Source organism: Dendropsophus ebraccatus, chromosome 3 (genome assembly GCF_027789765.1).
Source record: "Dendropsophus ebraccatus isolate aDenEbr1 chromosome 3, aDenEbr1.pat, whole genome shotgun sequence".
In the NCBI taxonomy this organism is placed as follows: Eukaryota; Metazoa; Chordata; class Amphibia; order Anura; family Hylidae; genus Dendropsophus; species Dendropsophus ebraccatus.
In genome coordinates, this window is record NC_091456.1 from 101605373 (window position 1) to 101632470 (window position 27098).

The 27098-nt window shown below is 46.0% G+C and overlaps 1 protein-coding gene across 1 annotated transcript in view; it reads left to right on the plus strand.

Moving 5' to 3' along the window:
- The first annotated feature begins 4747 nt into the window (after positions 1-4747).
- HCN2 (hyperpolarization activated cyclic nucleotide gated potassium and sodium channel 2) overlaps positions 4748-27098 on the plus strand; it is a 51794-nt gene continuing 29443 nt past the window's right edge. The window contains exons 1-2 of the mRNA XM_069962379.1: positions 4748-5212; positions 19356-19779. Of these exons, the coding sequence (XP_069818480.1) occupies positions 4755-5212; positions 19356-19779 (882 nt within the window). The 5' untranslated portion in view covers positions 4748-4754. The remainder of the gene's footprint in view (positions 5213-19355; positions 19780-27098) is intronic.

Sequence of the window (27098 nt, forward strand, 5' to 3'; positions counted from 1 at the left end):
GTTTATTGAAAAAAACTGTAAAGTAGCCAATGCCTTTAATTCTAATTTTATTGTCAGCATTTGAGATACACGGGGTATACCCTCCATTAGAATCAAGAAAAACCACATGAGACGGGCATTATGCGAATAAAAATCAGGTTAAGGGCCAAATGGCCTTGAATGTAAATAACAGGAAGTAGGACATCTTGGGATATCTGTCATGAATGATATATGGTACAATTGAATGTAACTTCCACAAGGGAGTACATCCAACTCACATGGAGAGTGGTTAAGGTGGTATGAGGAGCGATCACATAATACAGACAAAAATAGCTTAAGAGCCTGAATATAAAGGTAAATGAAATCCTAATGATCAATTGCATTTAGGCTACAGCATTAGATGATATTCTAAGGGTATGTTCACTTCTCGTTTTCATCCCCACGTTGGGCTACACATGGGAAATCAATGAAAAAAGGATGCAGACGTGCAGCCCGGCGTGCGGCCGACGGCCACATTGATTTGAATGAGCAGGAGTCATTTTGTGACTATGTTCTGCTCATTTGCGCAGGACTCAAAAGCGTGGTCTTCCACGCAAAAAAATGCATGCTAACAAAGTTGTTACTCTGAAACTTTATTTTATCAAAAATTTTATAGAGATTGCTTAAGAATTTTAAAGAGACCCTGTTGCAATTTTTAAAAAGAAATCAGCAGGGGTTGTGATAGCTAGCAGTTTTGCAACATACAGGGGAGATTTATCAAACTGGTGTAAAGCAGAATTGTCTTAGTTGCCCCTAGCAACCAATCAGATTCCACCTTTCATTTTTTAAAGAATCTGTGAGAAATAAAAAGTGGAATTTGATTGGTTGCTAGGGGCAACTGAGCCAATTCTGCTTTACACCAGTTTGATAACTGAAAGAAATAAAACACAGGAAGTCCCTGTCCTTTGCACGCTCATGAAAGGAAAAACACACCTGTTCATCATGCAGGTTGCATATCAACTGAGGGCAATTAATGGAGCTTTAAACAGACAGATTTATCTGACAGATTTTTGAAGCCAATGCCAGGAATAGATTTAAAAAGAGGGGAAATCTCAGTCTTTCCTTTATGACCTGTTCTCTGTTTATAGTCTGCTTTGGCTTCAAAGATCTGTCAGATACATCTGTCTGTGTAAATGAACCATAACTTAGACTAATTATATTATTAACTTTTGCTAATTATATCATGAATTATATAATATATATGTATATAATAATATACATGCTTATCAGGAGACAATGTTCTTTGTTATGCAGTTACTCAGTCAGTATAATGTCACTGTGTGGTTACAGAGGTTTTAGTGCTGTGTGACTAGTGTCGGACTGGGGTACCTGGGGCCCACCAGAGGAAATCATCCTTGGGGCCCACCAAAGAACAACCAGTAAGACACAACAGGCTGACCTCCTCTGGGAATCCCGCCTTCCTCAATGACTAAGGGCCCTATTCCACAGTAACGAGAATCGGCCGGATCGTCCCCATTTGGCCCGATTAGGCCGATTATCGTTCGGTGAAATAGAGAGAGCGATCAGCCGACAGTGTGGCCTGTCAGCTGACCGGCCATTCTGAAGATAGAGTGCGCAGGACCCGGGGATGAAGACAGCGCAAAGAAGAAGCCTGGACAGGTAATGTATGATGCTGCAAGGGCTGCAAGGACATTGGTAACGATGTCCTTGCAGCCCTCGCTCAACGATTATCGGGCCGTGGAATAGGCCCAGTAAACGAGCGGCGATCTAGCAGATCGCCGCTCGTTTACATCGTTGATTGGGCCCTCCTCGGCCCGTGGAATAGGACCCTTAGTGTGATGTCTTGCGCGACTCTGCTCTCCGCTAAAAGAATTGACCTGTCAATTCTTTGAGCAGAAGCACGTGAGACATCAGACTGAGTCATTGAGGCAGGCGGGATTCCGAGCGAAGTTCGTTGTGTGAGCTCCACAAGGAATTTCCGCTTCTTTTGCATTAGGTTTTGCTTGCAGGTACTATGGGACACTAGAGTAGTACAAGTACTGTGACTATCTATCTATCTATCTATCTATCTACTGTATCTATCTCCTATCTATCTATTTATCTATCTATCTCCTATCTATCTATATATCATATATCTATCTATATATTATCTATCTATCTATCTATCTATCATCTCCTATCTATAAGATAGACAGAAGGATAGATAATAGAACAAAAGAGGAGATAGATAGAACAAAAGAGGAGACAGAGATATTATTAAGACAGACAGAGAGCACAAGTAATATTACTTACTCAAAAATTAGGGGCACAGGTAGGCTTGGATGGAAGGAGACAGAAGATCCTACACTGCACAGGGAGGGTGAAGAGGAGGCCTTGCAGAGATCACAGGTCACCACACCACAGGGAAGCACGGCCTGTGAAGTTAACCCTGCAGCTGCCTCACACATACAGATTACACAGCACAACGTTTAGCAGGCCGTGTGGGCAGCTGCAGGGTTACCTCATCTGCCTTCTCCTGCACCAGGCCTGGCAGGAGTGACAGGCGGAGAAAGCGACCCCCCTCCCCTTACTCACACAACACGACTCTGCAGTCCACTGCTCCCTTCCCCTGCACTGTAAGCCGGCACTCACAGGGTTAAGGCTCCTCTCCCAGGCCGAGTCATAGCAACCATACAGCAAAGAGGTAAAGATCAGAGACCCAGGGGGGGGGGGGGGGGGGTTAATTTGGGCTGGGGAAGGGGCCTCAATCCTGCAAGTGCCACTACTGTACAGGGGAATGGAGCAGCGGACTGAAGCGGTCGAGTCCTGTGTGAGGGGGCCATACACTGGAGCAGGGGGGCCCTGGCACATGCTATCATCTGGCTGGGTAAGAGACTAACTGATAACCCAAGGGCCCAGTCAGATGATAGCATGTCCCTGCCGTTGTTGTAGTTGCTGCACACTGACTCTGACCGTTCCCTGCTACCCAGGACAGTCAGATACACTGTGCGTGCGTCTGTCTGCAGGTGCTGGGCTTGGGGCCCACCGGAGGATCCTCCGGTCCTCCGGTGGCCCAGTCCGACACTGTGTGTGACAGGAGAGCTGACCATACAATGCGGGCACCACTAGGATTCTCTGCTACTGATTGTGGACGCAGGGCAGCTGTACACATGCTCAGTGAAGACTTGTCCTGTTCCGTAAGAGCTCAAGAATGGGTTTCAATCAATATTAAGCTGTGTGTGAGTGTTCAAAGGGCTGAGAAGAGAAAAGACCAAATATTGCCACAGAGGGAGCATAGACCGCAGGTTAATAGGAACAGAAACACCTAGTGGCCATATGTATAACACTGATTTATACATAGAAAACTTGCCCTCAGCATGATGACATCTCAAAAGTTATTTTTCATGGCAGGGAACCTTCAAGGCCAAAATTGGCCCAGTCCGGAAGGGATTAAGGTGCCTCTATTAGGTCATTGCTGTCCGGGCCCCTGCACCCACAGGACCATGTTACAGGGACATTGTGCGTCTACGTGTTAGGGCTGATACAGTATATACTGTTGGCACTACAGCTAGCCCCGGCTCTTATCACTGATGGTGCTGGACAGGATGGCTGACTATATAGGATTACTATAGTGCTCCCCTCTATCTGCTGGGATTTACGCTCTTAGGGTCCTATTAGACAAAGCAATTTTTTTGTTCTTGCCAATTGCGATTGCAAAGTGCTTTTGGGACCGACCTGAAATGGTTCTCCACAATCCATGGAAGGATATTAGTCGTTAGTTATTCGTGAGTACATGCACTGAAAGATTAGCGAACCATTTACAATGATTTTATGGTCAACTTAAATGATGAGATCAATGACACTAACGATTTTCCAATCCTGCATACACACGTCTACATGGGAACGGTATAAGGATTTTCCGCAGAGTAACGGTGCGGTGTGATAGGGCCCTATGCTGCTATTCCTGGAGCCACCATCCCTGCCCAGGCATATCCGGCTGGGCCGTCCCCTACTTCTGGCGTGTTGGCTAAGCCCTCCGCGCAGCCTGCTGCTGGCCTTATGCTGGGGCTACACGCACTTTTCTCACAGCCGCATTCTCAATCTTTCCCAAGTCTTTTGTTTCATGCAGTATTCCCATAAATCCATTTTAAATCCTCTGCAATCCACTTTAGCAAACATAACATAACATGACTAATGCAGCCACAGGATTACTCTCCAGCCCAAAATCCAGGCCAGAGAGCGCCCTCCCCATCACACACGGACTCCCCCTCCCTAGGCAGGTTTCCACTGACCATTCTCCACTAAGCCCCGCCCCGCACACGACCACGCCCAGCGGACCAGGGGGACACATCCTCCTTTATCCTTATGCCCCGCCCAATTATAGCTCCTTGCAGTCCTCCCATTGAGTCTTCTCCTACAGTCAGCCAATCCCGGACCTTCATGCAGTTATCCCTCCTCTCTCATTGGTCCGTCTGCCTGCTTTTCCCTCCTAAGTTCTCGCCGTCCTATAAGGGGGTTGTGTATAAAGCATTGGGTTCAGGCTCCATCACTATTGGCCCTCGTGGTGATGACGTCAGGTTCTGCGTTCCACCTACGTCACCGCCCACACTGCAATCGACTGGCGCATTTCTGTCAAGTAATTTCTATCCGTAAGGCTTCTCTGCGTTCATTGGCTATTATGCCAAATACCCGCCCACTGCTCTTCTTATTGGCCTGCTCTTTAGACATGACACGCCCCTTGGAGTTCCCCCGCCCCGCGGGCCCGCCCACTGCTCACTCCGCAGGTCCCCGCTGCCATGGACGGGCGGGGAGGCGGCAGCGGCGGTGGCAGTAGTGCTGCGGTGATGAGGGGAGTGGAGGCAGCTGCGACACCCGATGAGCAGCAGCCCCGGACTGCTGGGAGAAGAGGGACTCGCAGCCCGTGCAGCTCGGCGGGCACCCCGGGCACCGGGAAGGGCAGCCCGAATGGGGAGTGCAGGCGGGAGCTTTCCGAGGCGCCGCCCAGGGAACACAAGGTGTCCTTCTCCACCGAGCCTCCGCGGGGGTCCTCACCGGGCAAGGACACCGAGGATGGCGAGGCCGGGGAAGATGAGCCCCGCTCCCGCTTCATGCAGCGCCAACTCTCAGCCATGCTCCAGCCTGGGGTCAACAAGTTCTCTCTCCGGATGTTCGGCAGCCAGAAGGCGGTGGAGCGGGAGCAGGAGAGGGTGAAATCCGCGGGGGCCTGGATCATACACCCCTACAGTGACTTCAGGTAGGTGGCCGGGGGCAGCAGGGGGCACTGACCTCCAGCCAGCAGGACATAGTGCGGCCGCCTCTGGGCTCTACAGGTCTCTGCCTGCCCACCGTGCCAGCCTGTGCACTTACCCCCACAGCTATCTGCCCCCCGCCCGGCCACTGGCGGAGCCGGCACTCTGCAGGTTGGACGTCCGAGCTTTAAAGGGACAACAGAAGGTCATTGGGCTTCTGCTGTGTGTGTGGGGAATAGGGATGCTGGGGGCACTGCATGGTTGGCATCACCATCAGGAGAGAGCCTGGATGGCATGACACTTTCTTCTCTGCCATCACTGACCTTGCATGGGAATCCCTGTGCTGTCCCTGCGGAAGCATGCCTGCCAGCACAGGGGCAGCAACGTGGGCTCCATCACATTACATGGTGACATGACTGAGCCAAGTGCTTGGGAGAAGCTGCTCAATGGGCACCAGTGCTAAAGCTATAGTGGAGAGGTCTGCCATGGCAGAGAGGGAGGTGTGATGAGACAATGCCCAGGTTCTCTGCTGCAGATAAGGCCTCCTTTACAGGTCCCTCCAGCACTGAAGGGGTTAGCAGCTCTCTCCTCCCTCTCCTTGTGCTGTTCAAGGTTGCAATGTACTTGATGTCTGTGCAGGCTTCAGCCATGTATCATCTGCTTCCCGGGCTCCATCCTTGGCTCCATCTATTCCTAACCCTTGTGTCTTATGAATGGCTTCTATTCTGGGCTGGTGTAGATAGTGCTGCAGGAGGTGCCAGGGTCATCCATGTAGGAGTCCATATTCCGGGTGGGCTACTTGGAAGTCCCTGTATTCCGCCTGATAACTTTGTGGCACAGCAGATACAATGATAGGGTTGGTAAGTTCTGTCTTTCTGGCGCTTCCTCAGCTACTTGGATAACTCTTCTTTGCCACCACATTCTTGCACATAGATACTATAATGAGTAGATGCGTACAGTAAATGTGCTCATCAGTTACCTGTAGGGGTGGGACTGTGGTAATGGGGATAGGGACAAAGAATCTTGCCTGGTGATCTTCAGACTTGGGATACTTGATACATTTACTTACTAGTAAACTTGTTTGCGGGACACCTGCTTGTACTCATGTTAGTGTTCTAGGATTCCGAATGTTCATTATTCATGAATTAGTTTAGTCTTCTCTTGTCCAGTATGTAATGAGATCCCAGGGAACAGGATTGTGCAGCTAATCCCTCTCCTTGTAAACAAGTATACATCTATTGGAGCTGTCCATGGTGCTGATGGGAGGCCGAGGTAAACAGCTGACAGCTCCATGTGTGGCCTCTAGTGTAAGGAAGAACTCTCCATGGTGCTGATGGGAGGCCGAGGTAAACAGCTGACAGCTCCATGTGTGGCCTCTAGTGTAAGGAAGAACTCTCCATGGTGCTGATGGGAGGCCGAGGTAAACAGCTGACAGCTCCATGTGTGGCCTCTAGTTTAAGGAAGAACTCTCCATGGTGCTGATTGGAGGCCGAGGTAAACAGCTGACAGCTCCATGTGTGGCCTCTAGTGTAAGGAAGAACTCTCCATGGTGCTGATGGGAGGCCGAGGTAAACAGCTGACAGCTCCATGTGTGGCCTCTAGTGTAAGGAAGAACTCTCCATGGTGCTGATGGGAGGCCGAGGTAAACAGCTGACAGCTCCATGTGTGGCCTCTAGTTTAAGGAAGAACTCTCCATGGTGCTGATTGGAGGCCGAGGTAAACAGCTGACAGCTCCATGTGTGGCCTCTAGTGTAAGGAAGAACTCTCCATGGTGCTGATGGGAGGCCGAGGTAAACAGCTGACAGCTCCATGTGTGGCCTCTAGTGTAAGGAAGAACTCTCCATGGTGCTGATGGGAGGCCGAGGTAAACAGCTGACAGCTCCATGTGTGGCCTCTAGTGTAAGGAAGAACTCTCCATGGTGCTGATGGGACGCCGAGGTAAACAGCTGACAGCTCCATGTGTGGCCTCTAGTTTAAGGAAGAACTCTCCATGGTGCTGATAGGAGGCCGAGGTAAACAGCTGACGGCTCCATGTGTGGCCTCTAGTGTAAGGAAGAACTCTCCATGGTGCTGATGGGAGGCCGAGGTAAACAGCTGACAGCTCCATGTGTGGCCTCTAGTGTAAGGAAGAACTCTCCATGGTGCTGATGGGAGGCCGAGGTAAACAGCTGACAGCTCCATGTGTGGCCTCTAGTGTAAGGAAGAACTCTCCATGGTGCTGATGGGAGGCCGAGGTAAACAGCTGACAGCTCCATGTGTGGCCTCTAGTTTAAGAAAGAACTCTCCATGGTGCTGATGGGAGGCCGAGGTTAACAGCTGACAGCTCCATGTGTGGCCTCTAGTGTAAGGAAGAACTCTCCATGGTGCTGATGGGAGGCCGAGGTAAACAGCTGACAGCTCCATGTGTGGCCTCTAGTTTAAGGAAGAACTCTCCATGGTGCTGAGGTGACACCTAATATCACTCTTAAAGGTAATGTATTACATTTTTTAGTTAACTGATGTAAGCCAGGTGCTGAAACTTTTTTTTCCTAATCTGTTTCTATTTTCTGATTGTATTATTTTATTTATTTATTTTTTATGCATAATTTTGGGGGAAGCCATTTTGCATTTAGAGGGACACTTAACAGCAAGCCCCATGAACAATAGACAGGACCTTTCCCATTTAGATGAATGAGAAAGGCTTCTGGGCATGCTTGGTGACCTTTATGGAGGTCATTCTTCGGAAAGGGGAACCTGAGTGGTGAGCAACAGCTATCCTGTGTATTTGTATAATGTTGCCACCTGTCCCTGTAGTCCTGTCTGCTATAAGAGAGCACTGCTGGGAATCAGTATACAAGCTTAGCTTTAGGCCAGAACTGAAACTGCAAGATTTCAGGATTATTTTAAAATAAAGATTAAAGAAAAGGTTCATCAGGGATTCTTAAATGAAATGTACCACTTCACTGAATAATGATATATATGACCTGGTTGGCCCCGGTGCATAGATCCTGGTGGTGCTGTCTACTCTTCAAATCAAATCACTGCTGGGGAGGGGATATTGGCAAAAAAGGGGGGCTCGGGCCCACCTGCAGTGCACTGAGCTGCACTGAGTGGCAGGAACCAGGCGAGGATTTAAAAAAAAGGATGGTGCCACCGGGATCTACCTGCCAGTGCCGACCAGGTTATATAAAAAAATTCAGTGAAGTTGTACATTTGCTTTAAATAAGTATAACATAGTATAACCTGGTTTAAGCAATAGGTTATTTTCTGATGATACCTTCCCTTTAAATGTTTTTAGGCTTTCCCCCCCCTCAGGCTGACATTTTTTGTCTACATTACATTAGAACAGCAGTTTTGGCAGTTTTATGTAATTGTTTACCTTACCACATCCTGTAATAATAATTGAAGAAATTTTTTTTTATAAAAAAAAACAGAGTAATAGTTAAATTTAACTTCTTCAGGTGGTTGACCCATGATTTTTTTTTTGGTTAAATAAATGTTTAGGCTCAGGCTGGTGTAAAATAGAAAAAAAAACCTGTACTCACCTTCCCCACTCCCCCGCTGGAGGCTGCTCCTGCTGTTCAGTACATCCTGTTGTTGGTTTCTGCAGAAGGAACACCAGGAAGTACTGCACAGCACGACTGGGCCCATGAAAATGGCACAAATGGGGATAGGTTATCTTTCTTTTTTACACCAGTGTGAGTCTAAGTATTAAACTGTATATCTCCCAGAATACTCATTTAATATGTACAGAAAGGAAAAATACAGAAAAAAAACACAGTCAACCTCATGTAAGTCAATGGAAAATGGATTCTGCAGTATGGCATACAGCACCATCAGTTTGTGCATCTGTTTCTTCCGTTCTAACATATACGTTTAACAGACAGAGAAACACTGTAAACCTAGCCTTAGATCAGACAAAACATAACCACCTAGACTTCTATGTCTACATATTGCAGTTACTTGTTGTTGCGCCTCCTGCTTTTCTATTCATTCCCTAAAGTTTTATCCAATGTGCCCAATGTTTCCAGTGTGCTGAATGTTACTGACTATCCTGCAAAATAGTAGGTAGGTGCTGTGTTGTAAGTGTAAAAGAGCATCTAGGTCACAGGTGTCAAACACAGGCCCTCCAGCTGTTACAAAACTACAATTCCCATCATGCCTGGACAGCCAAAGCTTTACCTTTAGCTGTCCAGGCATGATGGGAATTGTAGTTTTGTAACAGCTGGAGGGCCTGAGTTTGACACCCATAATCTAGGTGGAGGGATTGAGATACTGTGTATGTGTAACCACCAGCTATGTCTCATGAGGTGGACATTGTCCGAAGCAATTAAAGGAATGCCAAAGGGTTCCAAAACACACGTGGTCCAGCCAGTGGCGGTCTTTGGCACCAAGCACCCCAAGCGGTCGCTTGGGGCCCCCAACATCCAGGGGGGCCCCCACGCCCCGCTCTTGTGCTCAAGACCGCTGGACAGGGCCGCTGCCCTGCTCGCTGCTGCCATCTGAACTGTAACTATGAGCACTCGTAATGAGCGCTCATAGTTACATGCAGCAGCACTGACAGGGCGGGAGACATTGGCCCCCTTCCTGTCAGTCACTCTTGTGTCCGCAGGAAGGGTTTTCCCTGCGGTCACAAGTGGCAGCTTTGTCCTTGTGGTGCCGGCGCTTTAGTGACATCACTGGAGCATCAGCGCCAGGACAAGGGGAGTGCAGCCTCTTGTGATCGCAGGGAAAACCCTTCCTGCGGCCACAAGAGTGAAGAGAAGAGGAGACGCCCGGACCCAGGTGAGTATAAGTGTTTGTTTTATTGTGTTATATACTATATGGAAGGGGGAGCACACGGGGTCTGTTAAACTGGGGGAGTGCACATTGGGGGTCTATATAAATGGGGAGAGCACACAGGGGGGCTATATAACAGGGGGAGCACACAGGGGGGCTATAGACTACTGGGGCTTCACAGGGGTCTATATACTACTGGGGGCAGCACACAGGGGATCTATATACTACTTGGGGCAGCAGAATGGGGTCTATATACAACTCGGAGAGCACACAGGAGTTCTATGTCCAAGTGGGGGAGCACACAGGGGGGCTATATACTACTGGGGGAGCACACAGGGGTCTATATACTACTGGTGGGGCACACAGGGGGTCTATATGCTACTGGGGGAACATACAGGGGGTCTATATACTACTTGTGAGGCACACAGGTGGTCTATATATAACTGGGGGAGCACACAGGGGTCTGTATACTACTGGGGCAGCACACAAGGGGTCTATATAATACTGGTGGGGCACACAGGAGGTCTATATACTACTGGGGGAACCACACAGGGGGGTTATATACTACTGGAGGAGCACACAGGGGTCTATATCCAAGTAAGGGAAGCACACAGGAGGTCTATATCCAAGTGGGGGAGCACATAGGGGGGCTAAATACCCCTGAGGGAGCACACAGGGGGCCTATATACTTGTGGGGGAGCACACAGGGGGTATATACAACTGGGGGCAGCACACAGGGGGTCTATATACAACTGGGGCAGCACACAGGAGGTCTATATACTTCTGGGGGAGCACACGGGGGGCTATATATAACTGGGGAACACACAGGGGGTCTATATACTACTGGGGGAAGTAAACAAGGGGTATATACTACTGGGGGCAGGACACAAGGGGTATATACTACTGGGGGCAGGACACAAGGGGTATATACTATTGGGGGCAGCACACAAGGAATATATATTACTGGCGGTAGCGCACAAGGGGTATATACTACTGGAGGCAACACACAGCGGTCTATTGTTTTGGAACGCGTGTTGAGGGGGGGGCCCCAGACATAACTTCGCTTGGGGCCCCAGAAATGCCAAGACCGCCCCTGGGTCCAGCAATATCAAGATACAGGAACATCCTATTTACATAAACCAATTGAAAATTGTTCATGTGTTGTGTGATCTGGCATCGTACTATATCTATATCATGTCTTGTAGGTGATAACTGGTAACATTTCTGTAGATCAGCTAGTTCATGACTTTATTGGGTCTGCTTGCTTCTCAGTAAACCATGTACAATACAGTCACACTCCAAAGCAATGTGTGTGAGGGAAACTATTATTTCTGTGCTTGTGGGCTTTCTGACTGGCACATAAAGAAATCATATCAGCAGAGACTGTGAAGAAAACAGGTCGAGAGGCTTCTATGACATTTAATGGAGCAATGTGTGCATAAGAGTCATCAGTCATCCAGATCCAGGGGACAGCTCCACATTACAGTGAGAAAAGCTCTCCGCTGTCTCTCTGCTGTTTGGCCCCAAGGACATACTGGTATAGGAAAGAACATAAGCAGATTCCCTCTTTGTTTATGAGAAGATTGCATTTTGGTGGAGGAAATGAATAAAGGCCATATTATGTATATCTGTGTGTGGGTGTGTGTCCAGTTTTGTGTCAGCTTTACGCAGTATAACGTATATGTGTAATAGTCTAAATACTTCTTCAGCCATCTGCTTATGTGATCATCACGTTGAGCGTCACTACATTGTTGTGGCTCTTTGTGTAAATATTTCTATATTTATAGCCTTTTGAGGGCATTTGTTATTGAGTTATTTTTCAGTGCTTTTAAAATGTATGTAGCATGAAATATATATTTTCTTATGGTTAGTGTATAAAGTGGCTTTCCACCATGTTCACAGTATGTAATAAATGACCCCAAGAGCTCACTAGTACAGTGGCCCTGTGGAGCAGCAACATGTCTGCCTGCCTGTCTGCCTGCCTGCTGCTGTATAACTACTCACTGCAACCTAAAAAAATAATTCTCTTTAAAGTAAATAAAATGTTAATCCCAAGCTTTGGATATCAATATAATATCTTATGTACTTATATGACTTATTTTGTCTTTTGTGTAGAAACTGCTTTTGGGCTTTTTTATGTTTCTGTATCCTAAAATCTTGCAGTTTTTATTGTGGCTGCTGAGCTCCAAAATAGGCTGACATCTGTTCTGTAAAGATTACTGTACAGCAGTTATGTCCTAAAAATTGCTGGCAGCATTACAGTAACACCCCAATAGGTTTAACTCCCCTACATCCCCTCCCTGCACAGTGACCTCTGCACAGGTCACAGAGGTCACTGTGCACCACTGGGGCTAAAACTAAGCTGAGACTGTTGTGTCTGTGGTGATAAGAGGAGGCTGCTGAAAAGTGACCTGTACGGCTTGTGACACCAGTAGATATCATCAATACTAGACATTAGCAGTTCCCTGTGGAATGACCTCTTCAAAGGTCACAGAGTACACTCAGTAATGTTTTACATTCATCTCAAGAATACAGTCTATCTATTGTCGTCTATGTCCATGGGGATTGCTGTAAAGCATGTCACTAAATGCTGTTAAAAACAGCTCAGGCAGCCCCCATAACAATGTACAAAAATTGAAATAAAATTAAAATTACAGTCAGAAAAAAGAAACACCTTAGAGTAAAAAAACAACTTTTAGTATCAGATGCTAATCGATAAATAAAAATGTAGGCAACACATTCCCTTTAAGAGCAACTCTGATGCCTGCCCTTTAAGAGCAACTTTGGTGCCTGCCCTCTAAAAGAAAAATCATTACTGGCTCTTAAAGAGCGAATTCTGTACTGACCCTTTAAGAGAGAAGTCGGTACTGGCCCTTTAAGGGTGCATTTACACCTACAGGATCCGCAGCAGATCTGCAGCAGATCTGCAGCAGATTTGGTGGTGCAGATTTGATGCTGTATTCGGTTATTTAAATGAAATCTGCTGCGGATCCGCAACAGAAAGTAAGTTGTGGATCCGGTAAGTGTGAGTGTACCCGTTAGAGCGTATTTGGTACCTGCCCTTTAAGAGCGACATTGGTGCCAGCGTGTTAAAGAGCTGATTCGGTACTGGCCCTTTAAGATCAAATTCAGGAATGGCCCTTTAGGAACGAATGCGGTACCGACCCTTTAAGAGAGACCTTGATACTGCCCCCTTTAACAGTGACAACCGCAGCAGCCTTATAACAGTAAAGAAAATTGCTTGGTTACAATCTTGTGGAAATTTGTATTTATGTCAGTGTTCAGAGATGAGCAAATTTACAACGAAGCAAAGTGCTTTATTATCTCTGAAATCCACTCATCAGCCTGCTGCCTTATAACTCACCGCTGCTCCTGTGCTGCTCCTCCTTGGGTGCTGGGAGAAGTTTCCTAGGACTAGAGCTAACTTTTCCGAGCTCCCGGGGAGGAGCGGCATGGAGCTGCAGTGAGTTCAAAGGCAGCAGGCTGATGAGCGGATTGCAGAGATAATGAAGCGCTTGGCTTCATTATTAAAAAGTCAATGTCGTATTTTTTTTTGCAGAAATCAATAGTCCCCCCTCCCTCCTCTTTTCCATTCACTGCAAAATATCAGGAAATTGGGACTTGTTGCATCAGACACAACCCTGTCTGTTATATAGAGAGGGGAGGGGGAAGGAGGAAGAAGGGAGATGAGTCGGCAGCACAGAGCAGAAAACAAAGGATTACATGGGGGGGGGAGCTTCATGAAAGCCAGTATTCAGAGGTCAGAGAGGTCAGTGCTGACTTAAGTGAAGATAGCTGGGTGATGTAGCTGTAAATTAACTCTTTGTGGTCCTGTTTTGGTGCCTCATCTCCCTCCACCCCTCCCCTCTCCATACACAATGATGAAGATGGGGGGGAGCGTTAAACTGCTTTTTCATGATAAAAATGCAATTTTTAAGCTAATAAACCCAGTTACAAAGTTTATTAAAATTGCCTGTACTATTGATTTCTGCAAAAAATAAATAAATAAATTGAACGACAGTAAGGGCCCTATTCCACAGTAACGATAATCGGCCGATTATCGTTCGGTGAAATAGAGAGAACGATCAGCCGATGATCGTGTCATCGGCTGATCGTTCATTTAGGGCCAGACCTAAAATCATCGTTCCTCCACCGCGCATCGCTACAGTTGAATAGCGGTGCGCAGCGGGCGACCGACGATTTGAGAAGAAACAGCAGCATCATCATCATACATTACCTGGCTGCAGGGCTTCTTCTCTGCGCTGTCTTCATCCCCGGGTCCAGCGCACTCTATCTTCAGAATGGCCGGTCAGCTGACGGAGCGCTCAGCCAATCACTGGCCGGGATCGCAGCGGCCTGTGATTGGCTGAGTGTGGCCTGACAGCTGACCGGCCATTCAGAAGATAGAGCGCGGGGGACCCGGGGAGGAGACGGAGCGGAGGACAAGCCCTGCAGCCAGGTAATGTATGATGCTGCAAGGACATCGGTAACGATGTCCTTGCAGCCCTCGCTCAACGATCATTGGGCCGTGGAATAGGCCCAGCAAACGAGCGGCGATCTAGCAGATCGCCCCTCGTTTACATCGTTGATCGGGCCCTCCTCGGCCCGTGGAATAGGACCCTAACACTTTAATGTAAATTCACTCATCTCTATCAGTGAGGAAAAATTGTAAGAAGCTGCCTTCTTCTGTTGTCCATTAAGGGACATGTGACTGCGTGGATGTTATCAGGCATTGAGTGAAAGACCTGTGAGTTTCTATTGGCTGCTATGTATCAGCTATTTGCCAGCTATATGTGCTGTAATTGGCTGGTTAGGACTGTGCTTTGTAATATTTGAATTTCTGAACATTTCATCATTTATTTTTATAGGGGAATTTTAGGTGTTTAACCTATTAACGATGCATGATGGGTATACCCGTCATGCGTTCGTTAAAGGTAAACAGAGAGGGCTCACCCTGGTGTCTAGTGGGGAGATCTTCCTCCCGCGATGCGATCGCTGATCCCTTGTACTGAGCCGGCCGGGGCTCTGCGTCAGGATGGTCTGATCCTGGCTCGGCAATCAGTACAGCTGGTCTGCAGCAGACCAGAGTAATAGAACACTGATCTGATGAATCAGTGCTCTATTATATATACAGCATTGATCTCAATGGGAGATCAGTGCTGTGTATATAGAAGTCCCCCAGGGGGCTTCTATTTTATAGAAAAATTAAGTCTGTATTTGCAAAGTATAATTGGTGTCACAAAAAATAAGTGGTTATGTGGGTCTGTAGGGGAAAATATGCAAATGCAGTGGCCTTTTAAATACGAGGAGGAAAAAACGAAAGCACACAAATGAAAACTGGCTCTGCCCATAAAGGGTTATGTAAATTAGTTTAAAAACACAAATCCAAACAAGCCTAAAAATTCTTAGCACACCTGTCACTGCTGGGGGCTTGAAAATGCAGCTTGAATGAAGTCTGCATCCAATGTGGTTCGGGCTGTATTAATTGCAGAAAATCAGGAGAAGAACAAGAAGAAGAAAGAAAAGCACTATAATACAATAAATTAACATAATGGCAGACTGGATGGACCATATTGTCCTTATGTTCTGCTGAAGTAGCACGTTTTGAGTCCGTACTGAACTTTCTCAAGCATGTTTAGAATAAAAGTGGAGAACACCATATAAAAACGCCAGAAGGTTTTTGAACCATTCATTAAAACATTGGATGAACTGACTAAAACAGATACTGTTTTAGTTCATGTCAAATATATATATATATACATCTGTATAAGTTTGGTACAGACTCAAGACACATTGTTTTAGTGCTCTTACTAAACATCATATTTTTTCAGTACGTGTTGCTCATCCACACAAGGTTATAGCGCCAATACTCAGTACCCAAACTTTTCCTTGTGCGGCTGTTTTGGCACACAATAATCTAATTCAGACCATGCCCCAGCAGTGGATGAACCAGGTGGACAGCTTGAAGACACATTATATGTCTTCAAGAAGTTGTGACCTGAACCAGGGCTGTATTAACAGCTGCTGCTGCCCTAGGCACTAAACCTGAAGACGCCCCATCTTCACGCACCTATTGGCGATACCAGACCTGACCAATACCACTATACCCCCCACCCACCTGGAAAAGACACCAGATTTACTGGAAAGTCTGAACGGGATGAGGGAAACTGCTCCCTGGTGCTGCCCCCCTGCAAGGTGCTGCCCTAGGCACCGGACTACGGGTGCCTAGTGGTAAATACGGCCCTGACCTGAACATAACAGCTGTTGGTGATTGTGACTCCAATATAGGGTCTATATACAACTGACTGCACGTGAAGTGCTCTCTGCTTCTTTTTTCTTTTCTATGCAGAAAACAAATCTAGATGATACACTCTATGGGTAAATTCCCATGTTATTTCTGCAGCATGTGGGTGAAAGTGTACCGGCATCTGGTAACTGATGTCCACACGATTTACTGTAGCAATGGCCACCACATGTGGGCATGAATTTGTCTTCATGTAGCAGCACTGGTGGACAGAAAGTACTCACATGCTTTCCAACAAATTGTATCACCTACAGAGCTGTGGACATTACAACTTTATAACAACATCACAAATCATTAAAGAGAACAAGTTATGAGAAATTCCCTTCCAATATGTTCATATGTGCCCCCCAGCACTGTTTCCAGGCATATAAGTAAATGCTATGAGCATTACTTATAAGTCCCGAAAACGTCCTTTGTGAAACCTACCAAAGTAGTCATGCGGGTGATCCAGATCTCCTAACTAGTCACAGCTGGTGGGAAATCCCGCCAACACCCACACCTCCCTGGGAACGTCTGAGCTCAGGGATTATCCTGACATCGCCAGCTCCTATACTCTCCCAGGTAGGCGTGATGGCCAGCAAGATTTCCCGCCAGCTGTGACTAGTTAGGAGCTCAGGACTGCCCCTATCAGTACGTTTTTATGCTTTACAGATTGTTACTTTTGAGTTTTCAATAGAGGAGGTGACCTGTGACAGAATTGAGATATATATATATAGTTAGTGGTGGTCATTAGGTGTCTCCTTTAGACAAACTTCTGTCCACCACCTGTTGCTGATTGCATCTGCCTATGCTGATCTGCCTATGTAGAGCAAAGAGGAAAGAGAAAGACGTGCCAGTCTCCTGCTCCTGCACTCAGCAGATGGGTGGAAGCTGAAAATACCATTATTTTTTCAGCATTCTTGTAATTAATGCCCTCCTCCCAGAGCAGATCTTTGGCATTGAGATGGCTGAGGATTAGACAAGCCTGGGGGAAAGCATGGGAATGGAAGTTCCCTATTGTGTAGTGCTGGCAAGCTTTGTAGTGCTAGAAGCTGTGCAGAGCAAATGGCTACTACTGATGGGGGAAAAATAAAAACTTTGAACCTACTACTGGTGCATGGGCAGCTAACGTGCAGTGTTTGGTACCCCCTAATGACTGGTACACTTTAATACATAGATGATAAAAGTGCTGACCAGGGTAGTAATATACCAGTGAAATCTTATGGTGCAAAACTGCAGCTCCCATTATATTCCTCGAAGGGAAATGTTTCCAATTAACTTAGATATCTAATTAATAAGAAGCTAATCCAAGCAAATGATTGTGAAATCCAATTAGATGGAGGGAATTACTCTATACACTGACATCACTTTTTTTATAGTGCAGGCAACGTTAGTGTAGAACCGCTTTCTACAGAGCTGCGTTCGGTTTGGCATTGGTGTAATGGTAGGAGTAGACATTTATGGTGAAGTCCTATGCATTCTTCGATGCCTGGTTGAGTTACTGTGATTAGGTCAGTTCTCCATATTGATCCTAACAGTAAAAATCTGATCAATGTGACATTGTGGAATTTAGAATCCAGACCATTATGATTGTCATATTATAGTGAATATTTTTAGGCTGTCTCTGAAAGCAGCAAGGAATCTAGATGTGTAAAGGGTAGTTCAGGTCATTTCATTTGTATGTGGCCTTAAAAAAAAAAAAAAAAAAAACAGGCTGGAAAAATGTCTAAAAGTTCTCCAGGAGTGGATCCAGCTTTTCCCAGCACCCGGAGAGGAGCGTCACGGTGCGGCAGTGAGTTAAAAGGCAGTAGGCTGATGAGCGGATTGCAGAGATAGTGAAGCCCTTCGTTATCACTATAAATTCTCTCATATCTAGTCCATAGCAACCATTAAAGAGGATGTACCATCAGGTGCACTCTCTTTAAAATTACACATGAATCAAACGGCGCCGGCACGGGGAAGCCAGTGCCGCAGTCCTTTTTTTTTAAACCGTGGCCTGGTTGCTACGTACGGTGCCATTCTATTCATGGTTACTGGGCCGGCGGTGAAGCACTCGAGGCGGGCAGGCCCGCCCCCAGTGGGAGGAAACCCCTGCCCCTCCATGACGCGGCTCCACCACCTTCTTTTAAGGTGGTAATTAGAGATGAGCGAACCTCGAGCATGCTCGAGTCGATCCAAACCCGAACTTTCGGCATTTGATTAGCGGTGGCTGCTGAAGTTGGATAAAGCCCTAAGGCTATGTGGAAAACATGGATATATTCATTAGCTGTATCCAAGTTTTCCAGACAACCTTAGAGCTTTATCAAAGTTCAGCAGCCCCAGCTAATCAAATACCGAACGTTCGGGTTCAGATTGACTCGAGCCCGAACCCGGTTCGCTCATCTCTAGTGGTAATGTTTCTTACCGTAATGATGTCTTCAGGTCAAATGGGGTTATACAGCAGCAAAAAAGGTTTTAACGTTATTTAAAATGTTAAATCATTAAACTTATTAACATAGATAACATATGAGTTATTGACCTACAGATAGCATGAACCAGAGGTTTCCCTTATTACAACAGTCTAGGCCTGTTCTTCGCAATTCAAGTCCTCATGGCCACCAACAGGTCATGTTTTGAGGTTTTCCTTAGTATTATGCAGGACATATAATTATACTCAGGGCATCAGGTATTATCACAGGTGTTCTTTGTATAGGATATCCTCAAAACATGACCTGTTGGTGGGCTATGAGAAATGTAATTGATAAGCAGTGGTCTATGACAGGCTCTGAAACACTGTGACAGCATGGAACCGACAAACTTCTCTCCAAAACTACATGTGGTCTTCTAAAGAAATTTGGTGGCATATAATTGTCATAACCAATTTATAAAGTTATATTCTAGTGACACGCCATAACTTAATGAGATGGAAATAACCCTTTAAGCATCCACCTGACCATAATATGTTATCACCATCATGGAAGAATAACAGGAGGGCATAATAACTACAGCTCCTTGGTTTGTTTTTTACTTCTAAATAGTTATCAATGCACATAAAAATGGATTTCTAAAAAATTGAGTTATTGAAATAATGAAAGATAGTTACTTACTGTTCTCTCTTCTGTTTGAAGGTTTTACTGGGACTTCACAATGCTGCTTTTCATGGTGGGAAATCTTATAATCATCCCTGTGGGAATCACTTTCTTCAAAGATGAAACAACCACTCCATGGATCATATTTAATGTGGTGTCAGACACCTTCTTTCTTATGGACTTGGTCTTGAACTTCCGCACAGGTATTGTTATTGAAGACAACACTGAAATAATCTTGGATCCACAAAAGATCAAGCGCAAGTACTTGCGCACATGGTTTGTGGTGGACTTTGTATCCTCCATTCCTGTGGACTACATTTTTCTCATTGTAGAAAAAGGTATTGACTCTGAGGTCTACAAGACTGCACGTGCTTTAAGAATTGTAAGGTTTACTAAAATCCTCAGTCTACTAAGGTTACTTCGACTTTCCAGGCTCATCCGGTATATTCATCAATGGGAAGAGGTAAGTGATGTTGATTTGGTGGTTAAAATACAATTAAATTAAAATGGTTCCCCAGCAAAGTAAACGTTTTTGAAGGGAATAAGGTGGCATAATAAGAAAAAAATAAAAGGTTACTCACCTGCCCGGTCCACCACCACTGATGGTACCTGGGTTTCCACTGCCTACTGTTTCTTGGTGGTAATCCTGTAGCCATTTCAATGGTCTATGGTTGTCCAGTGCTCACCACTTACTGGTGACCTCTAAACATTTAACATTACTAGGAGGAGATGAGCAGCATGGAAGCAAGAGGGGATTGGGCAAGTGATTTTTTTTCCTCAGTATTTTTATGAAAAAATTTTTTGTGTTTCACTGCATTCAAAGAGTTCTAACTTTAATATTTTTCTATTAATGAAGCTGTGTAAGTGCAGTGAAATGCCAAACATCCAGAGCGCTACACTACTGAACTGCCACAGCTTGCCAGTTGTACTCTTGCCATTCAGCTCACTGCATCATAATAGCACATAAGTCTTATAGCATGGGCTGCATCTGAGTATCAGCTAAATGAAAGGACAGTTGCTTTATTTTGCATCCGTGAAACAAATCTGCATAAAAAAAACAAACAAACGGTGCATAGCCTTAAGGCTTAGTGAACACACTTTCACATCACCTGCTAATTGAGATTTTGAAAGATATAACAGCCAGGACACTTTAAGCCACTGTTGTTAAACTCAGGCCCTCCAGCCTGGGGGGCCTGAGTTTAACACCCCCTGCTTTAAGCAAATCGAACTGGGATAACTCAATCTTTGCATGGTCTGTGCATGTTCCGCTTCACTGTGCCGTGGCTGCAGTACAATATAAATCCTTAAAGTGATATTGTCACCCTCTTTCCATGTCAGGAGTTCTCAGCACCATTCTTAAGCTTATTGTCACATCCGTAGGGGAACAGTGAGCCCTAACTGAACCCAGCCCACTGTCTCTACCTACTTGGATGTACTGCCCTTGATGGCAGACCCCAACTAGACGGCAGTCCCTACGCTGCTAAGTGCAGGGCCAGACAAGGAGAAAAGTCAGCAGTCCGAGTCAAACCAGCCAGGTACGTATAAACCACAAATCAGAACCAAAATCACAGTCAGAAAACAAGCCAGAGGTCAAATCCAAGATAGCAAAACAGTACAAAATCACAATACAAAGGGAATACCGTTTAAACAGGCCAAGGTCAGAAACACTGTCAGGAGCGAGGTACAAAATCAGATAACAAGCCAAAGTCAGGTAACAAATGCAGAGGTCAGGAATACAGGGAGTCAGAACACAGAGTAATGCTGGTGTAGTAAAGCACGGCAAAACTATCACTGGCAGCTATTGAACCTCAGCTGTTTGTTTAAATCCACCGCCCCTGATTTGCATGAAGCGCCTGGCAGCTCGCGATTGGCTCTGTGCTCCTGCACAGCTTCGCTCCTGCCCCCTACCTCTGATAGGCTGCTTATCTGCAGTATCAGCCGGCTGGGCGTGTATGGGAATGTCAGCCTGCCTGCCTCTGCAGCACTGCAGAGCAACCAAGTAAATACATGACACTACCCCCCTTTTATGAGGGGCCACTGGACCCTTACCTGGTCTCGGCTTGTCCGGATGGGAATCATGGAATTCCTTGACTAACAAGTCAGCATGGATGAAACGAGCAGGAACCCTTGATCTCTCCTCCGGACCATAACCTTTCCAATGGACCAAATACTGAACAGATCTTTGGACTCTGACTATCAACAATCCGGGCCACTTCGTATTCCACTTCACCCTTGACAACTACAGGAGGAGGGGGTTTTACAGAAGATGTGAGGGCTGGTATGTACTTTTTCAGCAAGGACCTATGAAATACCTATTGTGGACCCGGAGACATCTGGGAAGTTTTAACCGGTAAGCCACAGGATTTATTATTTCAGACACAGCATAAGGACCAATGAACCGTGGTGCCAACTTCCCAGAGGGAACTTTTAGACGAAGGTTTCTGGTGGATTGCCACACCCTATCACCAATAGCAAATCCACCAACACAAAGACGTTTCTTGTCACCTTTACTTTTTTGAATGCTCTGGGCTTTAACCAAGTTCTTCTGAACTTGGGCCCAGACTGTGCACAGGTCTTTTATGACAGCATCCACATCAGGCAGCCCAGACTGCATACCAGAAAACGACGCATGACGCGGGTAAAAAACATAATTACAAAAAAAAGGCGAAGTACCTGAAGAGCTACTATCATGGTTGTTGAGTGCAAATTCTATGAGGGACAGATAGTTCACCCAGTTGGTTTGTTGATCAGAAACATAACATCGTAACCTTTGAATTACGGCCTGGTTCATTCTCTCAGTCTGTCCATTAGTCTCTGGATGGAAGGCAGAAGAAAATGACAGAGTGATGTCCAAGGCCTTACAGAAAGCCCTCCAGAAACGTGACACAAACTGTACCTCTCTATCGGACACTATATTCTCTGGGATACCATGCAGTCTGACAATATGTTTGATAAACAACTCAGCTAGCAACTTTGACGAAGGCAGCTTTTTCAGAGGTATTAAATGGCACATTTTACTAAAACGATCCACCACCACCCAAAGGACTGTGTTGCCATGCGAGACAGGAAGATCAGTCATGAAGTCCATTGAAATGTGGGTCCAAGGATGTTTAGGTATCGGCAACGGACAAAGTTCTCCTACAGGACGAGTTCTGGGAGCTTTGGCACGTGCACAAGTCTCACAGGCTGCAACATAGGAACCCACATCTCTGGACAGGGCTGGCCACCAATAGTTTCGAGCCACCAATCTCTTTGTGCCAGTGACTCCAGGATACCCAGACAATACTGAATCATGCAGTTCTTTCAATAAACGTAACCGTAACTGGGGAGGCACAAACAGCTTGGATACAGGGGTCTTTACTGGGGCCAGATCTTGATGTGCTTTAATTTGGGTAGCAAGATCAGGAGTAATTACTGAGACAACCGTCTCCTTGGGTAAGATGGGCTCTGGATTATCCTGTTGGGGGTGACTGGCACAAAAACTCCTGGACAAGGCATCGGCTTTAACATTTTTTGATCCTGGTCTATATGTAACAATGAAGTTAAACCGTGTAAAGAACAATGCCCAACGTGCCTGCCGTGGGTTTAAACTTTTAGCATTTTCAAGGAAGGTGAGGTGTTTATGATCCGTAAGGACTGTGACACAATCCCGTGCACCCTCGAGAAAGTGGCGCCATTCCTCGAAAGCCCACTTGATTGCCAATAGTTCACGGTTCCCCACGTCATAGTTCCTTTCAGCAGAGGAGAATTTTCTAGAAAAATAGGCACAAGGGCGAAGATTGGTCAAAGTGGCAGAACCTTGTGATAGTACAGCTCCTGCCCCGTATTCGGAAACATCAACCTCCACTACAAAAGGCTTAGAATGGTCGGGTTGCACCAGCACAGGTGCGCTAACAAAGCACTTCTTCAGTTTTTCAAAGGCCTCAAGTGCCTCCGGCTGCCAATTGTTGAGGTCCGCTCCTTTCTTAGTCATATCAGTTAATGGCCGAACAATGACTGAGAAGTTCCTGATAAATTTGCGATAGTAGTTCGCAAATCCTAGAAAGCGTTGCAAGGCTTTCAAGGAGGTGGGGCGGACCCAATCAACAATGGCCTGGACTTTAGCTGGATCTATATGAAATGACTGTGGCGTCAAGATGTACCCCAAGAATGACACCTCTTGCACCCCAAAAACACACTTCTCCAATTTTACAAACAGATGATTTTCCCGTAACACTTGTAAAATTTGACGGACATGCTGGACATGAACGGACCAATTTTCAGAATAAATCAAGATATTGTCAAGATAAACTACCATGAATCTACCTATATAGTTACAGAAAATATCATTTACCATGTTCTGGAAAACCGCAGGAGCATTACACAACCCGAAAGGCATAACCAGATATTCGAAGTGTCCTTCCGGGGTGTTAAATGCAGTTTTCCACTCATCACCTTTACGAATCCGAATGAGATTATTTGCGCCCCTGAGATCCAGTTTAGAAAACCATTTGCTCCCTAATCAATACAGGGTCGGAGACCAACATCTTTTTTCCCTACAAAGAAAAAGCCTGCTCCCATAGGAGAAACAGGGTTGGATATGTCCTTTCTGAAGACTTTCTGCTATATACTCTTTCATAGCTGTCCTCTCAAGACCAGACAAATTATAAATCCTCCCCTTAGGGTATCTGACCCCAGGCAACAGGTCAAAGGCACAGTCATATGACCTATGGGGGGGGCAAGACCTCTGACTGAGATTTAGAAAAAACATCAGAGAAGTCATGAATGAAGGCAGGGATTTGTTCCACCTCCTGACAACCTAGAGTTACTGGAATACATTTACCAAAACATTTCCGACTCCATTTTGTTAATTTCCCTGAGTCCCAATCAAGCATAGGATTATGACATTGTAGCCATGGTAACCCCAACAACACATCAGAAGATAAGCCCTCCATAACAAACAGGGTACATCTTTCTGAATGCACACAGCCCACCAACATCTCAATCTCAGGGGTGCAGTACTGGATTGCTCCTTTAACCAATGGCGTGGAGTCTACAGCAACAACACGTAATGGATTAGGGAGAAGCAAACAAGGAAGACCCACAAACCTGGAAAAGGATGCATCCACAAAATTGCATGCTGACCCTGAATCAACAAATGCTGTCCCTGATACAGACTTAGATAAATAAGAAATCTTTACAGGGAGCAAAAACTTTTTTGACACAACAGAAAATACCTGACGGCCTAGGTGACCTTCCCGCAAGTCACCTAGACCCTGGAGTCCCTCTGGCTTGACCTTTTTCTTTGTGCATTCACCAATGAGATGGTTAGCCCCTCCGCAGTAGTAACAGCGACCTTGGATACGATGGGAGGTTCTGTGTTCACGTGAAGGATCTGTAGCAGAAGCCCCCAGTTGCACGACCTGCTCAGCTGTAAAACCAGGAGTAACAGGAACTGGAGTAGCAGTGGTGCATGGGAGTGGAGTCTCAGACCTCTCACAATGTCTCTTCCTAAAACGACGGTCCAATCTAACAGCCAAAGTCATAGCTTCATCAAGGGTAAGGTAAGCAACCAGCAAGTCTTTCAGGTGATCAGCTAAACCCAACCTAAACTGGCATCTAAGTGCCGGGTCATTCCACCCAGAAGGAACACACCACCGTCGAAACTCAGAACAATACTCCTCAACCGGCCAGAGTAGTCAAGTGTGTCTCCGCTACAGCTGCCCTGTCAGGGTCATCATACAAAAGGCCCAAAGCTGCAAAAAAGGCATCAACCGAGACCAACTCTGGGTACAGAGTCGCTTTAAAAATAAGCTGTGTGCAATGAAAGTTGGCTCTTGATAAATGTGCCCAAATGTGCCCTATACATTTCCTTTATACCTATATAATAAAAATGTCTTTAATTCAGTAGGTGGAACAAAATGATTTCATAAAAAAGTAAGCATTTCCTATACACTAATCCCTTTATTTCAGGGGCTCAAAAGTAATTTGACAAATGAAATAAGATGTTCATTTATAATAAAGTGGTACCTTTGTTTAAAAGTAACTTGGATTAAGAGCGTTTTGGTTTAAGAGCTCACAGTTTTTCAAAATTGTGACTTGGTTTAAGAGCATTGCTTTGGTTTAAGAGCTCCCTGTACTGGGTGGGAGATGGAGTGGGGGAGGGGCATGGCCTGCATAGCGGGGTCTACAGCACTGTACTCTGACCCAGGAAGTCTCCCTCACCTTCCAAATCATAGCAGATCCACTTTAGGCTGGGGCTTGCATCAGGGGACAGGACTGTGGTGGTAATCTCTTCATAGCTGTAACCCCTTTCTCCCCAGACAGAGAGTGCTGCTATACTGTGCCCACATCTGCCCTGCTCACTCCTTCATGCTCCCTGCAGTCTCTGTCAGTCCTGATTGGTCCATGCTGAACACAACCCCTTCCCCATTGCTGTCATGTGACCACACAGACCTCTGACAGCAGCTCTGCTTCTCTATTCTAGCCTGTTCTACTACGCTACTGCATTACTGCATTATGGGGATCTGCAGTTCTATCCTCTATCTACAAACTGCTGCTTTATTTCCAGGTTTTTGGACGGAGGGCAGAATCCGCCTGTGCATAGGATTTAATCTATGACACGGGCGGAGACGCGCACTCCCGCCGCAGTCTGCAAGCGGCCGCGAGCTGAGAATTCCGCAACAGAGTTTTCGTCAAAATCACTTAGTGTGCACATACCCTTATTGAGAATGACATAAGGTAGGCATTGCCCACACCTGCCCATGAAACAGCCCAAGAGTCAATTATCCAATTACTTTTGGTCCCTTTAAAAACAGGGTGGCACATAATAAGGAGATAAAACTCATAAACCCTTCATCCAGCTTTAATGAGGATACCCTCAAATGAAAGCTTAAAGTCTGGACTTTATGTCCATGTCCATTATTTAACTATAACTTAAATATGTTTCGGTAAACAAGTAAACAAAAAAAACAATTTGTCTTTGTCCCAATATATATGGACTTAGCTGTATTTCGATATAATTTTCCCTAGTAGACTGCCCTCTGTTTGCTCTCCTGTTTCTCACCAGTGTGTGACTTATCCTTCAAGTTTTCTCTACCCCTGTCTATGTATGTGCACACTACGGAATCTGCGCAGATCACCCGCAGCGGATTCCGCAGCTCATCCCCGCTCACAGCCGCGCCCATTTCTGCCCGCGCCATAGACTCCATTCTATGGTCGGGCGGATTCTGCCGTCAGTTTAAAGAATGAACCTGTTCATTGTTTGGACAGACGGTGGTATCTGCCCTACCATAGAATGGAGTCTATGGCACGGGCAGAAATGCACGGAGGCGAGCTGCGGATTCCAGAGTGTTCATTTACCCTAACTTAGCCTGAATTGCTTAAACTTTCTGTTAAAAAAAATATTCAGAAAGTTGGATAAATTTGTATTCAGTAAAAAAAACAACCAACCCCCCCCCCCCCCCCCCACTAGACTTAAAGAGGTGTTGCCAATCTCTTGAAGAGCCACGGCATTCCCCACCTCTACAGCCTCTTTCCTACATACTTGACATACAGGGCTCTGCTCATGTTGCTCATACTAATAAAGTACATGCACAATGTTGTGCATAAGTCTCAGTCCACAGCAGGGCTTGTTACGGTGTGTGCACCTCAGTATGCCTGGTGCAGGCTTATGATCTCTATGTCAATCATCGTAGGTGGGGAGGGGGGGGGCAGGGCATGAGTGATGCTTTGGCTCTCCAGCAACAGAAACATGAATTTTGGACTCATGAAAAGACCATCAACTTTAGGAAAGGTACCATT